At 32.6% G+C, this 16,181-nt stretch overlaps 1 protein-coding gene across 2 annotated transcripts in view; it reads right to left on the bottom strand.

Annotated features, from left to right (window-relative positions):
- Galphao (G protein alpha o subunit) overlaps positions 1–16,181 on the bottom strand; it is a 40,220-nt gene that overhangs the window by 18,437 nt on the left and 5,602 nt on the right. For both annotated transcript variants that reach the window (XM_013307369.1, XM_013307368.1), the window contains exons 2-4: positions 15,854–15,896; positions 8,796–8,937; positions 4,526–4,686 (exon numbers count right to left, since the gene is read on the bottom strand). In XM_013307369.1, the coding sequence (XP_013162823.1) occupies positions 4,526–4,686; positions 8,796–8,937; positions 15,854–15,896 (346 nt within the window). The remainder of the gene's footprint in view (positions 1–4,525; positions 4,687–8,795; positions 8,938–15,853; positions 15,897–16,181) is intronic.

Genomic DNA, 16,181 nt, shown 5'->3' with positions numbered 1-16,181 from the left:
TTTGTGTAACGTATCTCATAATAATTTGAATGCATCGTACCTTATTTCCGATCAACCTTTTTACTTGTGTATTTTTTCTTTGTTCATTATTAATTTCAAAGATGTACAGGAAAATTCTTTTTCCTTACAGAATGGAAAACATTCTCGATGAAAATCGCGAACTACCCAAGGACTTTCTTACAGAACTCTACAAATGGGCACTTGAATGTAAGTCACATTACCCTACTATGTATAAAGTTACAAACGTGTCTATACACATTCATTTCTAAATAGAATCGAGACAGACCAGATGGCATATCATATGATGTTGCAAATAAATCATTCTGTTTAATCTAAAATGTACATAATTTAGAACTGCCATCAAGTGGAGAAACTGATACTTTAAATTATTTATGACTGGAGTTGTAACAACTATATTTTATACATATGTATTTAAGTTTATGTAATTAATGGAATATTAATTCTTAAAGCGGTCGGCGCGTGGGCTCTTGGTACAAGACTGGGATGCTTACAGGACAACGATACCGAAGCTCAAAATATCATAAAGAGTATCCATGGCTTCTTCCATAGCGTACCTGAATTAGAACTGTCCGCTCCTCTGTGGCGTCTCTACCCTACCACAGCGTACAAGACATACATAAACTCACTAGACTCCTTCAGATCTCTATGTTTAAAACGACTGACTGATAAGGGCGTTTGTGCTCACATTGCCCAAAGTCATGGAAGGAAAGTTGCCACAATACTTGCATTGGATTTATTGTTAGTTGGTGTTGACACAACCGCTGCTGCTGCAGCTAGTACTATTTATCTGTTGGCTACCAATGAGAGGGTTCAGAAGAGGTTGCAAATTGAACTCGACGCCAATCTCAATACAGATAAAGAAATGACATGTAAAGATTTGGATCAATTGCCGTATTTACGAGCTTGTATAAAAGAGGCATTAAGGTGAGATATTTTTTTACGTTTTATACATTTGTTTGCAGAGAGAAATGATATTGACATCAAGACTGTAAGGAAACGGTAATAACTGACAGATAGTTTGATATAAATCTTTGACAGATTAAACACAATATTATAAAAGCTTGAATTCCTATGTCGTAGTTCATTCAAGTATTGCATTGTTCAACATAATAACATAACGTGGAGTATTTACACAATACGATAATTAAAACAGATTTATGTGATACTTGTCATATACACGAGTGACATCGTTTGATTTTTAAACAAACATATCTATTAATAACATAAACAACTTCTATATTATTTACCTACTTGGTGGTGGAGACTGGAAATTTAAATAAAATATCAAAAAAATCACTAATTCACTTAAAAGGAAACCACACTATAAGCAAACTTATATCAAACTTGCTTTCGATCGCGGTTCAAACCGCGCGGAATTAGAAAATAGCTTAATTAACCTACGTGTTCCTCCAGACCATGTTCTACATCTATTCAAACATTCGCATTTTTAATATTATTATAGTAAGATTGGGTACAAGCGTAGAGCAGTAAAATGGAAGTATTTTTAATCATTTTTCTTTGTTTTTATAACAATGTATAGCAGTATAGCGTCAGATCTGGTTACAATGTGGTTAATGTGGGATTACAAAACTGATAACTTGTATAGTATTACTTACTTATACTTAGAAGTGTACAGGTTTCGTCATTCTCCGTTTCCAATAAGACCAGCTGGAGCAATTCTCAATGCGTAATCGTGTGAAAATATAAGTCAAAACTGGTTGCATTTGTTAAAAGGTTAATTAAATTTGTTTAGATTTAAATGTATAATAAAAAAATGACAAACCACAGACGAGGTTAGACACTGGCAATTTTTTTTTATTCTCTTAGTCATAATATATTCTGCCAACATCTAGTTTTATTTAAAAATATTTTTTTAGAGTTATTTAAGAATTGAAATATGAAAAAAAAACAACTAAATCTTTATTTCTTAGTAATGTTGTTAACAATATATTATAAATGCGATTTTTTAGATGGATAGATGGATGTTTATTTGAAGGTATCTCCAGAACGGCTGAACTTATCTTGATGAAATTTGCCACGTATGTAGAACATAGTCTAAAAGAACACACAGGTTACTAATCATGTTTTTTTTCCGCGCGGACGAAGTCGCAGGCGACAGCTAGTCTACAATGTTCATAGAAAACAAATACTATTGTTTTTATTCAGTGTTGACAGTGAAGAATACTCTATTGATATTTTACTATAAAAAAAGATGTATTTTTTTCAATAATAATGATGCCACAAGTCAACAATTATAATCCTACTAATTAAAAACAGTGACCTGTGTAATCAAAGGCAAAGGATTAGTCACACATTTCATTATTAGTTATAAGAAATAATTTTCCTCATGAGCTCATGTGTTCATTTAATACAACTTCTGGTCACAAAAAACACCAAAATAACAATTTTTGTTAGGTTTTTGTAACCAACTTGTATTGGGAAAGCGTGTTTGAATCACCCTTAACTTTTTCATCAAAAAAGCCTAAGATTATAAAAAATCATTTCTTTATTTTTTACAGAATAAAACCAGTAATATTAGGAAATGGTAGATGCATCCAATCTGACGCTATAATATCCGGTTACGAAGTTCCGAAAGGAGTAAGTATTACGTTATTTCTAATAAACCTTTAAAAATAAATTTGTATAAACGATTGCCACATAAAAATACTGAAATCATAAAAACTATGTGCAGAAAACAACGCAGCAAAATGTGGCCAGCTCAGCTGGTTGCTGGGAGCTACGCTGGTTTTCAGCTGGGTATAGATAACTGAACCTAAAAAGTAATGAAAAAACACACAGACATTACACCTTTAAATTCATTTTGAATCGATCAGATATGAAACTTTTCCTTCTTTTTTTGTATATTGTATTAAAAATGACCATTTTTTTTCAGTCACACATCGTATTTCCTCACTACATTTTATCGAATGAAGAAAGATATTTTCCGTCACCACAAGAATACGTCCCCGAGAGATGGATAAGAGAAGATTTCGATAAAATAAACGGCTATACAGAAAAATACGACATAGGAATGAAAAGAGAGTCATTATACAATACTGGCGATATGAAGCAGGGGTCAGACCATTGTCGGGTAAAGTCAATATGGCAGAAACAAAAGGAGGTCGGAATACACCCCTTTGCCTCACTCCCCTTCGGCTTTGGTAGGCGCATGTGCATTGGAAAGAGATTCGCGGAAGCGGAACTACAATTATTATTGGCTAAGGTAACTTCAAACAACTGCTAATTCTAACAGAAATAGTTTCATAATAATGTTCAATAAAACTCGGACGTCACTTTTTTAAAATCTTTATACCTTGATTTATGTTTTTAAACCAAACTAAACCTTCCTTTTTAACATAGTTCAATAAGAGTAGCTTCTCAATTCGTTTGTATCCTTTTGGCTGGACCAAATTTCATCTCAAGACGGGCTACTCTGTCATTAACACGTTACATGCTACCATGGTTTCCTTAGAAGAAAACGAACTCCACAAGCGAGTCGGTGCTAGTGAATTTGATAAATGATTATTATTTATCGCATATATACTAAAGTAAAATATCCGTTCCAGATGTTCCACAAGTATTCGGTGCGATGGCGATACGGCGAACTGACATACAGTGTCACACCAACGTACATACCGAACGAGCCATTGCAGTTTACATTAATACGAAGACAATAACGTACTTTGTTTACGCATTACTCTTATTGCATTATAATTGAAATGTTTAAACTAACGTTATACAATGATACTATTAATCGTACCAAAGTTATGCATACTATGTAATAACATTATTACTTTTAACCGTAACTTAACTAAGATAAGTTTGTATGAAGTTTTTATATGAATAAAATCTTTAAAATAAATTTCAAAGATGTCGACTATAAAATAGGTAAAGTAAACAAAGTTTTAATCCCGACGATTGAATTATACATATTAGTATTATGCAACAGATAAGTTAATATAAAGTAAAAATACTTACAAGATAACGTCGAAATTTATCAAATATTGAAATTAATTACTGTAAAATCTGTTTTAATTTGACTAAAAACCAGATAACGATCGCGATATCATTTTTTTACTCTAGAGAAACCCAAGGCGTTATCTCTTGTTCACAAGGATGGAAAACATGTAAAATCTTATGATAAAATTGCATATTCTTCCACGTTATCAACATTAAAACCTTCTTTAGAACGTTATGAAATGTTTCAACTATACAAACAGATATAGCTTCAGATAACTAAAGCGGCATTTTTTTTAGTTTGTTCGATGAATTAATAATAAGTTAATATCACTTTAATGAACAAATTACATGTTTGAACAAGAGATTTTTCAGTTTTTTTCTACTAATTGTTAATCCCACTGAATTCACCCATATAGTCAGATCTATCGGGTTACACATGGTCAACTTTTGCATAGAGTCACTTGGTCTATTTCCACTGAGCCTTGAATGTGGAAATCACAGTGGAAACTGATCCTATTAGTTTGTAAAATTAAATTTGACTTACTATTTAGCGGAGTCATTGAGCTGGTACTCGTTGGAGCGGCCGAAGCACTCCTGCACACCGGCGTCGGCCCACAGCCGCTTCATTGCCGCCAGCAACTCCTCACTGAACGGCTCCGTGTCCTCCATACGCTGGATCACGTCGAACACCATCTTGCCGTCGCTCTACAAAAAATATAGCATTCAAGTAACAAATAAATAAAAGTTGGCCTTGACGACCTAGACCTTAGTCACCTCTAACATTGGGTAAGTTCCAAAACCCCTCGGTCGGATAAGATTTAAATGGCTTATGGACGTTACAAACTATTTAAAAAAAAGTCAATAGAAAAGATTCCAAACAAATAGTACATAATTTGAACTAGCAATAAACATCCAAACTTAGGTTTATATTTGAATCAAAACGTTGCCGAGACGTCTAGCTTTATTCGGACATATTTAGTTGTGCTAAAATTAGTAGATTAGATTATAGAAATCTAATTCAGTGTACACAGTAGCTAAAATAACACAATGATAGAGCATACGATCTATTTAGCTACAATAACAATTGAATAAACATAGCCTGTCTATTGATTAATAGCAATACAAAGTATTCATATAATTCTAAGTTTAGTTTTGTGAATGTAGTGGCCGAGATATACAACACAATCTCTCTTACGTACTTTCATTATTTTACCAAACGAAACTAGCATGTCATTTCTATAGGCGACATTAAATACTTTTTAAAAAATTACAGGTAACCATAACTTCATCGATAGCCCAATAATGATACTTGACATCACTTAATCGTGGGTTTAAAACATATTGTTATCTCTGCTTTGTGAATTTACACAGTGATTTTGGTCTCGGAAACTCACGGTCATTGTCATGCTTGTCGACCAATTACCATCACGTTTTGTCTCACGAAATTTTAATCGTGATACTTCTATTAGTGTATTAGGTAGAAATACAACTTTAAGAAGTACCCGTTACTTCCAAAAGTGTTTCGAGCAGGCCGCGTGACAAAACATTTAATTACGAGTACAATATTTCACGAGGCCTTTTTGTTGCCTAAATCCTGCCTTTATCAGCCTCGTGCTTATAACTGTATGTTTTTAATTGTTTTATTTATTGCATTTATCAAAATCAAAAGTTACTAATAGCACATACTTTTAAGTAATCTTATAAATGCGAAAGTTTGAATGTATGGATGGGTGGAGGTTTAATGATGAAATTTTGCATGAATGTAGACCATAGTCTGGAAGAGCACAATAGGCTGCGAATAATTAAGTTTTTTTCTGCAGACGGAGTCTGGCGACAGATACTAAATAGATAAAAACAATGCTCTCTAATTAAATATGAACACACAATTTAGCGTTGCAGGAATTACCAGTACCATAAGTTGTGTCCTACAACATCTCAGAAAACATTTCTTACCTTAACGTGTTGTAAGATACCTATAAACATAAATAAATAACTAAATAATTAATCGAGTTAAAAATAAAACTAAATACAACCTAACCTAAAATTTAAATGAAATATGTGGATATCATATCTTGTCATAAGACACAGGAGAATTGCCAAAAGTGGCCAAACTTAAGTATTCTCAGTGAAACATTTCGCCATGTTCTTTATTAATAAATCAATCATCTTAAAGGCTTTGAAAGCACGCTATCTCAAAGATTCTTTTAGCTTATAAAGTCTTTTCAAGTTAAATTTCATACCATACATGAATCTGGGATGGTCAACTCAGAGAGAACTTAGTGATGGTTAAGCGAGTCGTATAAACTGAATACGACTGAGACCATGAATTTAAAGTATGAATAAGCATTGTATAAAGAAAATTATTGTAAATTACAATCGAAACAGTTTCCATAGTTGTTTATAACAATGAAGGAAATTAAAAGACTGCGGCAAATTGGCCCTATGTTATAATGCGCAACTGCATCCATAATGAATGCAAAGAACAAATAATGCAATAAGCCGCGAACAAGGCCGCGCTGAATATGCATCGAAACACTTTCATGAATAAGAAATACTCAGCATCGATCAACTTGCAGTAAATATTTTCCACCAATATTGGACAAACATCACGAACATTTGTATTAGTACGAAGTGAAAGCAGTGATTGTCTACTATTTTGTGTCTTCCCAAGTACGATAGTACTAAACTTGATTCGTAAAAAAACGATTTAGGCCTAAGGGATCGTCCAAGGAAAGGGGAGGGCTTCCGAAGAAAACGGTACTGATTTTCTATTATACACGACTAAATTAAACAAATCAAGTGATAAGAGACTAATATTTTTTATATCATAAGGTGGCAACCGACCGAGCGGCCACCTGAAATCGCTGAAATAGGGAAGTGACCGTTGCCCATAGAAATACGCAATTGCATATGCGTTGCCTACCTTTAATCGACGGAGGAGAGGATGCACAGAAAGAAAATATTTTCCCTTCCTATGCATCCTGTCATCCGGAAAGTCCACTTCCACTTGCCATCCTTTCCTAATAAGAAAAAGGGTAGGATGGGAAAGAGAACTAAATTAGGCCTCCGGGACGCATACTCTTCAGACGAAACGCGGAATTGCTTCCACTTCACGCCTGTCTTTTGTGGTCGTACTATTTCATCGGGCGAGCCGGGCCAAATCGTGCGGAGATGTTAAAGAGGGCTACCACTGTTAAAATACAATATTTGGAGACCCTAATATTTATGTTTTAATTATAACTGCCAATATTATAGCCAATATATTTTTAGTGTAATATTACAAGTTAACTTCATATCAACTTTCATGAATATTAACGAACGCGATAAAAAAAAATCTTGTAACGCTCCAATTAATATAATCAGCATTATAAATGCACAAACATTATTTAATTGGAAAAGTTTAATATTATTTTTAGATATGGCAATTATTTCTACAAGTTTAAGTGGCACGAGTTTAGATGAAGATGTAGAAATGTATTTAATTTTAAAGGTTTAGCTCGTTTCGAAGTTCACGATTTAAAATTAAGTTTTTAATTGCAAACTCTAAAGGTGATATAAATAGGTGGGTATATAAATTGATGATGTATATAGAATATCGTACAAATATTTTAAATACCAAAAGAAGATGAACAAAAAAATTATTTATCAGATAAGATTAAAGCTTATTTGGATTATAATACTAATTAATACATAAATATTTATTAAAAAGCGAATGTCTATTTATCTATTGCATTATAGCTTAGTGGAATTAAAGACAATTAATTATTACTACAGACTATAATCATATCAAGAAAATTTTAAACGCACGCGAAACCATAAACTACTAGATGTTGGAATTCCCTCGTTTGTTATCAAAAATACAATGGACTACGTTATAGTGAATTGCGTTATTCTATACCACTTTAAACCCTTATTGTGGCAAGATTCTTTTTTGAAGAAAGGCAAAAATCTAAGCTAAAAATTATTTTATAGTGATCGTATATTTTTATAAAGTTGTATGCTTAACAGTCCATTAATCACGTGATTTTTAGCAATGTTTTTAACCCTTCCGGTGATATGTAGTTGAGTTTTAGACTGCACCCGCTCCCCAATACACAAAATCATTTTGTACAAAGTATGTTGAAGTATTCAAAATGCTGTAGATTTCACGTGACTAATGGACGATCCCTTTTGAGTACAATTAAGTAAGTACACGGAAGAATTTTACCGCAGTGCAACCTAGATGATTTTTTTTCCGACAGCCAAAAACATTATTTATAGAACACTGCCGCCTCGTAATCGAAGCGGTTATGGCTTGCGCAACTGGAACGTACGAGCTTTGATACTCAAATTAGTAACGAGTCCACCACTTGTTAACTACCCCGCACTATAAACTGTATAATGAAGTATTTTTAAATTAGGCAAAGACTTTCATTTTTACAGCCAACGTAATTACAAGTATGAGGAACTCTGATTTAAATATGTTATCGATGGCTTTAAACGATTAATGAGTACAGTTTTAAATGTTTACTATACCAAACTTTTATTTACAACGTTATTAAAAATAAATTTCTTTATCAAGAAGGCAATTTATTATCCTATCCTTGTTTAAATTTCCATAATTTATCTATTCACCGAGTTTTAACCAAAAGCTGTGGGCCTAGCACGAATATTTGTGACCATCACCCTCGTATAGTCATCGATAACATTTTATAAAAAATTGTACAGCGCCAAATCGGGCGTAAAGTAGAACACGAAAGGCGATTATCATAAATATTCGTGCTAGACCCTCAGTTATCCTGTGGAAACTGGGATATGGTAAAAATGTGTAATACCTCGCGGTCCTTGTTAGCGTAGGTGATGCCCAGGTTGGGCATAGCTCGCAAGATGGCGACGAGCGACTGGATCGTGTTGCTATACACCACGGGCCGGTACTGTTTGAAGTCTTCATTTGTGAAACCACTCTCGTGGATAATTCTGTTGACAATTGCATACACATTAAAACATTTGAGTTTTTTCTTTTGTTATTCTAATTTCAATTGGAAGCGCTTAAAGAATTTTTCGACCCTAAAATCTCTGTATTATATTTATTATATTTGACAAAACAGAGATAACAATATGTTTCAAACGAGGATTTTGGTCTCAGAAATCCACGGTTACTAACATGACATGCTTGAAACATTAATTTTTATTCTAATGAAAAAAGTACATCAAAACATATCTAGAATGACGTCATATAAGGTAAACAACCCAGTCAGTTACGTAAGACTTTTATCAATATATATGCAAGTTTTCAAGAGTTAACGAACGAGTTTAACTTTGTCTTTAGCGACTAGATTTAATATGGACCAATAATTAAATCTGCAATTAACATCATTAAAGATATTATTGTAACTTTTATTAACAATAACTATTATTACTTATAACAGTTGAATTAATAAAGATACAGGAAATAGTTTCTGTTAATTAAAAGGAAGTTGCTATCTATGTTTAACGAATGGAACCGATTCTTGGATATTTAACGAACAAAATACGAAAACAGGTTTCATTGAACTGCGAATTACTTTGTATTAAGTAATTCCACTACAGTAAGGTTATGTTTTCAAATATATCAGCATTTTAGTACACTATTATTTTTATATAATTTAATATTTCCATAATAGGATAGTCGGATTGTGGATATCTTACTAATAGCAAATTAGAAGGTACCTCCAGAAAGACAGCATGGATCTCGCTGAAATTTGGCACGGATGTAGAACATAGTCTGGAAGAACACGTAGGATACTAATAAAGTCGATACTTGGAAATATTTGCCCAACAGACAGAATGGAGATCGATATTTATCTATTCATTAATAATACTAATAAACTATAATAATTAAGTTTTTTTTTAATCCCGCGCAGACGGAGTCGAGGGCGACAGCTATTATCGTATATGTTTTAAAACTAACAATCTTATAGAAATATGAATTTAATTTATATTAATTAATTTGTGTAAAGACTGTTACAGCTATAAAATGTCAGTAAACACGACGTGTTTAATACGTGCCACTTTCGCTATCAATGGAGTCCTTTGATCATTAGTGCCACTAAAATGTATTACAAAATTTACACTAATACGTTTATTTATAAAACGCAGTTCATCTCTTTACTAAATCTATCAAATTTTAAATAAAAACTATCTATTTAAACATACTTAGATAAATAGATATAGAAAAAAATATTTCTTTTTTCTATCTAAGAGATTTTTTTTCTATAAATTTATGCCTTAAAATGTTTGTCTTAAAAAATACATAACAATATATGCAACTATAATATTGCCCTATAAAGACATAAATAAGTTGACAGGAAATATGACCTACATGTAGCTATTTTATTACAATGTAATATTTTATTTGCTTAAACGAATAAACTATGCAAATGACAAAGAAAATACAAAAAAATCTGTTTTGGAGTTCGAACTCACAACAAACAAACATCGGTTACGGAAGCTTTGAATAACGAACCTTCTTTGGTATGTGACCAATTTTGTCCACATAAGTTTACCAAATACAATCCACACTAAGTGTCAATATTTTTGGGACACAAATGATCCTTGTTCCTTTCCACAATAAGTATATTAGTTGTACTCAAAACTTTATCGATAACTAGCTGTCGCGCACGACTCCCTCCGCGTGGATATATAAAAAAAACTTTATTAGTGTAGCCTGTGTGTTCTTTTAGACTATGTTCTATAAGTATGCCAAATTTAAACGAGATCCGTTGAGCCGTTCTAGAGATATCTTCAATCACCCATCCATCCATCTAAACATCCGCATTTATAATATTAGCAAGTTAAATAAAAAGCAGCTCAATGCATAAATTCGAAAAGAAATAAATAAATATTATACTATATCCGTCTCCTGACTCTAAGCTACCTCCTCACCAATTTTCAGCCATATTGGTAAAGCCGTTCTTGAGTTATAAATAGTGTAACTAACACGACTTTCTTTTATATATATAAGATAATATGAAAATGCATAAATAAATGATTCCAAAAGAACCATGTTTACATAGTTAATTTAGTTAATATAATTATCTATAAATACACGAGTTAGCAATGTTAACATTTCCCGTCCAGCAAAGTGGGTTAAGCATTTAATTTATTATTTATGGGAACACCTCCATAAAATAACCATCGATGTCTGACCAAATTTAGATTACTTTTACCACTTGTAAACAAGCTATAAAAACGCGGTGTCCATACAATGGATGACGTCACATATTAGTGATGTCTACGTATCAACCTCACTCCATTTTATACTTCGAGAATAGAAACAATGGTAGCGACGTCCAGTTATACGTTTTGTGGAATGAATTTCAAGTTATATTGTGTTGACTGCCAATGCTTATTATGTCGCCTTTCACAAGAAAAGGCTTAATTTCTAGTAATCCTCTTAACTACAAGAAGTTTATAGTAGATGATTCGTTTCAATAAACAAAACATACAGAAAAATTTACTAAATAATTCTGTCACGATATTTTTTCCACTTTTATAAACATAAGCGATGTGACACACGTTTATTAAGAATTTATAAACTTTAATAATTTTATTCTACATAATAAAATAAACAACATGACTGAACCAGATGACCGAACCACATGACTGTATCAATTCCTCTGCACTCATTTGCAATGTTTTATACTATGTTGACAGTACTTATGCTAAAATTTGAAATAAATCCTACCTAATAACATATCATTAAAAAAAATGGAAATATACCAATAAAAAAGCTAAAGCATTTAATTGTAAACATGAGTTCCTTGTCTTGTCTATTATGAATCACTATTCTAACATCATGTCTTTATAGCTCACAATCTTAAAACTATTAAAAATATCTCCAAGCGATATGTGACGTAGCGTCGAAGGTATAGCCTGAGTTGTATCCGGGACGCTGATGACGTCATAGACAACGTCAAAGAGTATACACGCAAATTTACGCCATTATTGCGTAGAACACAGTTTACGCATACGCATTATTTCTTATCGCAATGTCTCTGATAGGTTTTAACTACTGTTTTTTTTCATTACTTTATCTTTAGTTAATTGATAAATTGGTGGGTTTTGCCAATAGCTTTGAATTTACAGGGTCATGGTCAATCGTAAAGACATTGCTCCCACACACATAGCTTTAATTTTTTTTTTCAAACAAAACGAATCAAAAACATCAATACCCAATTTTGCTTACAGCGTATAAATGTTAGCGTGTTTGAATATAGATTTGAAATATGTTCTCATCCAAATATAGGTTAGAAAATAATGGTTGTGATAAGTGCATTTTACATTATTTCCGTGAAAGTAATTGATTACCTTTTAAGGATTAGCTCAGATTATTTATACCCGTTCAGTAATGTTATAAGCTTCTAAATCTTTATATATATAATTCTTCTGTGAGTGTATATGTCACTGAACTTCTCTCAAACAACTGGACCGATTTTGATGAAATTTGTTATTGATTTTGGACTACCATCGCAGTGTCAAATTTTAAAGACGTGTAGACAGGACAACGTCTGTCGGATCCGCTAGTTTATATATAGAAAACTCAACAAAATTAAATTTTATTCGCGTTTTAAGTATTTCACCGCAGTGTTAATATTTTGTTTACAGCTTAGGAACTACAGAGAACATATGGGAGAATATATTAAGGCCAATACATTACTAATAACGTCTTAGTAATAGGCACATTAGACTGTCTGTAGAATTGATTGCCTCGCGTGTCTGTCTACCGATGCGCTAAGTCTGTCTAGCACGCAGATGTATTACCTCCAATATAAGGGTCTTCTATAAAAAGTTAACAATATTTCGAAAACATTTTAGCTAAAACACACGTCAACTTTTTATACCGTAATTATAATGCCCGGCCCGGATTTTTAAAAGTGGTGATACATATTTATGATGTAACATAAAATCACTTTAACGTTAAAACGCGTTTAACTAAGCGTCTATCTATATTTTTACAGGGTTATGTTTCTAATGAGTCCTGTAACTTAGAGTGTACCTTATAATCGAAAACATGAACTCTAACCATCAGACTTTACAGTGTAGAAGAACAGCATCCTTGTGTCAGGTAATTTCTATCTAAACAAGGCATACATTACGTTAGGTAGTTAGGAAACTGTATTCATAACTGCGTTTTCAACAGTCATTTTAATTAAACCTCCGACAGACACACTAATTTGGTGTGCATTGATCAGAAGTCGTAGCAAATATTTTCTATAATCAATTTAATCAATGTAGATAGCAATATTTCCACTTGCATCACTAAATCAATACCTTTATATCGTATATCTGTATGTGGGCGCCGTCATATCGTGATTTGTGATGACATCGCTATGTGGATAGATTACAATACATGATTAAAATGTCACTTCTATCTAGTAAATAAAAATATACTAAATAATATATATGTATGTATTTTTAAGACATTATTACTTAAAATTCTTTGGCACCAGTGGCGCACTTTCCTTACAAAGTCAAGTGTCAGAATGATTAGTGAGGGGACATAAACATCGACATTTTAGTAAGGCTGGTGTTGCGCGAATACACCGGCACAGTGTCGAATTTTCCTCCTAAGGGTATTTATAATATTTGGTGGCATACTAGAGAACTTAAACATAATTGGGATAGGGTGGATAGCCTACCAAGACGAACAAGTCAGACAAGGGTTGGTCTACATATTCTCTAAGCGGTAATATCAAGATTTGATTAGACTAAAAAAATAGTCTAGTATATCTGTCTTTAAAAAATTACACTAACGAATGTTTGTTACAATCTTTTTAATATTAAAGACCATTCTGTTGGTCAAAATAAGCTATGACAACGAAAATACTCATTCTGTAGTACGAGTACTAGTTTAGATTTGTCAAGTATTCGTACCTCTCAGTAAACAGTCAAACGAATCACATGACAAGACAAACGTGAACGCAATAACAAAAACAAATATTTTATGTGTATAATAATGCATTGTATTCGTTTCGCTACGCAGACGGATTGCCAAAAGCTTTGCTTACTTATATGTTACGTCCATGTCGGGAAGACAAAGCAATAGCCGCTCGGTTATGTATGATGATACATACAAAGGGAAAGAGACTGTATAAAACTCCGATGACCTACAATATAGACTGCTTTTTAATTTTGTCTTGTTAAATTAACGTTGCCAAGATACGTATAAGTTCGGCATGGCTATTAAAATTTATATTGACCGGTGTTAAGTCTTGCGAATAATCGTTCTCAAATTGTTATTAGACTAAGCAAGAACAGCAACAGCTATTATTTTTATGTCCCAATTATAGTATGGTTGTAAAATTAATTGAAATTTATGGTAGGTAAAAGTTATCTTACTAATATAACAAATGCAAAAGTTTAGAAGGATGGAAGGCGGTTTTTAGAAGGTATCTGTAGGTAGGCTCAACAGATCTCGATGAAATTTGGCATAGATGTAAAACATAGTCTGGCAGATCACAATTGGCTACAAATTAAGGTTTTTATTTTTTAATTTCGCACAGACGGAGTCGCAATGACTTAAACAGTTGGTGAGGAAATAAGATATTGCGTGACGTATGTATTTAGTCACCGTTCCAGTCTACAACTTCACTGAATTCTGTCTCATCTCGAACTCGGAAAAACCGCAATTGGGTCAACTTTTTCCGAACTAAACAGTAGTAGGGGATCTAGATTTCATACAATATCTTGCGACGGTATTGTAAAAGTCGAAGTGACTAGTCATTTGAGCGATAACGACTACTAATTGTCTGAGTCACGTCACATACCACAATATTATAGACGACTGAAGGTGGGAAAGGAATGAGTAATACGCCAATCATAGTTCTAGTTGAATGCTTATAATTTCAGAGCTATTGTGACATTTTCGAATGCTTTATATAGAGTAATTATGCATTTTCATATTTTTTACGAGAGTTATACCAGCTTCTCTAGCTTTAGTTGAAATAAACTTTAACTTTTTTAAATTCAAGTACAGAAATCGTCAATACTACTTGCGATAATAACATTTATACGATAATCGATAGAAAAGTTATTAAAATTATTATGTTCGTTACCACGTATCTCCATGACAGCTAAACGAATTCAATTTGATATTTTAAGCGGAGATACTTTAAAATAGCGCTTCCCAACCACTGGTCCGCAAATGCTAATATATTATATTAGTTTAGTAAAATTTGACCCTGTCTAAGAAAAAAAAAGAACATACAGACGAATTGATAACCTCCTTCTTTTTTAAGTCGGCTAAAAAGGTTGGGAGCCCCTGCTATAAAATAAAGCATACGCCACAGTTTTTATACTACGCGGAAAGAGTCGTGGGCGACAATAAGTATAAAAATTTGCAGCGAATAACATACTTAATCAATATTGCATAATATGATTAGTGACGCAAAAATGTAGAGTTTGGGTGCGTGCCACAGAGGTATTGCGCCCTATCAGCTTATCTTTGTATCTACGACTTGTCAACAAGCGCTTAACATTTCGGCGATAACGTATTGCTTGTGATATCGAAGTCACTTGCAATGTATAAGTATGACTGCTTAAATATAATTGATCGCTAGATTAACTTATCAAGGCTTTGTTTACTTGTTCTAATAACTGATAGAAGATCGAGTGAAATACAATCGATATTCTATTTTAATTATTAGTGTAATTATTCATATTAAAAAGTTGTTGATATTTTTTTAACTGTAAACTTCGCAGCATTATGTTCATTAAAACGAATTAAAGATTTTTTTAATGCTGTAAAAAAATCTAATGTAGTTTACTCTTTGCAAAACTATTTTTTATTTGAAACAGCGTATATTAGTTACATTTCCTATGTATTAGCACATCAAGAAGAAAAAGTACTCACTTCATTTGTTTGACGATAGTACTCTTGCCCGACTCTCCGGCACCTGTAAGTGGAAAAGGAATATTAACATAATTTCATACACAACCGCTTACCTAAATCATACAATTTTTAAAAAAAACCTCTCTTCACTCATATTAGTGAGTAAACACTAATCAATTGACCGTTGGTTTCTGAGATCAAAACCTATGTATAAAACAAATCATCATCCCTGTCACTATTGAAAAAACACAGATAACATGTTTTAAAAGGGGCTTTTGGTTTCAGAAAATCACAGTAATAGAATAAAACACTCACAGTAATAAATACAGAAAAATCAAAGAATATACAT

This window comes from Papilio xuthus, unplaced genomic scaffold (genome assembly GCF_000836235.2).
Source record: "Papilio xuthus unplaced genomic scaffold, Pxut_1.1 DF828142.1, whole genome shotgun sequence".
Taxonomy (NCBI): Eukaryota; Metazoa; Arthropoda; class Insecta; order Lepidoptera; family Papilionidae; genus Papilio; species Papilio xuthus.
This window is presented reverse-complemented; position numbering and strand designations above follow the sequence as displayed.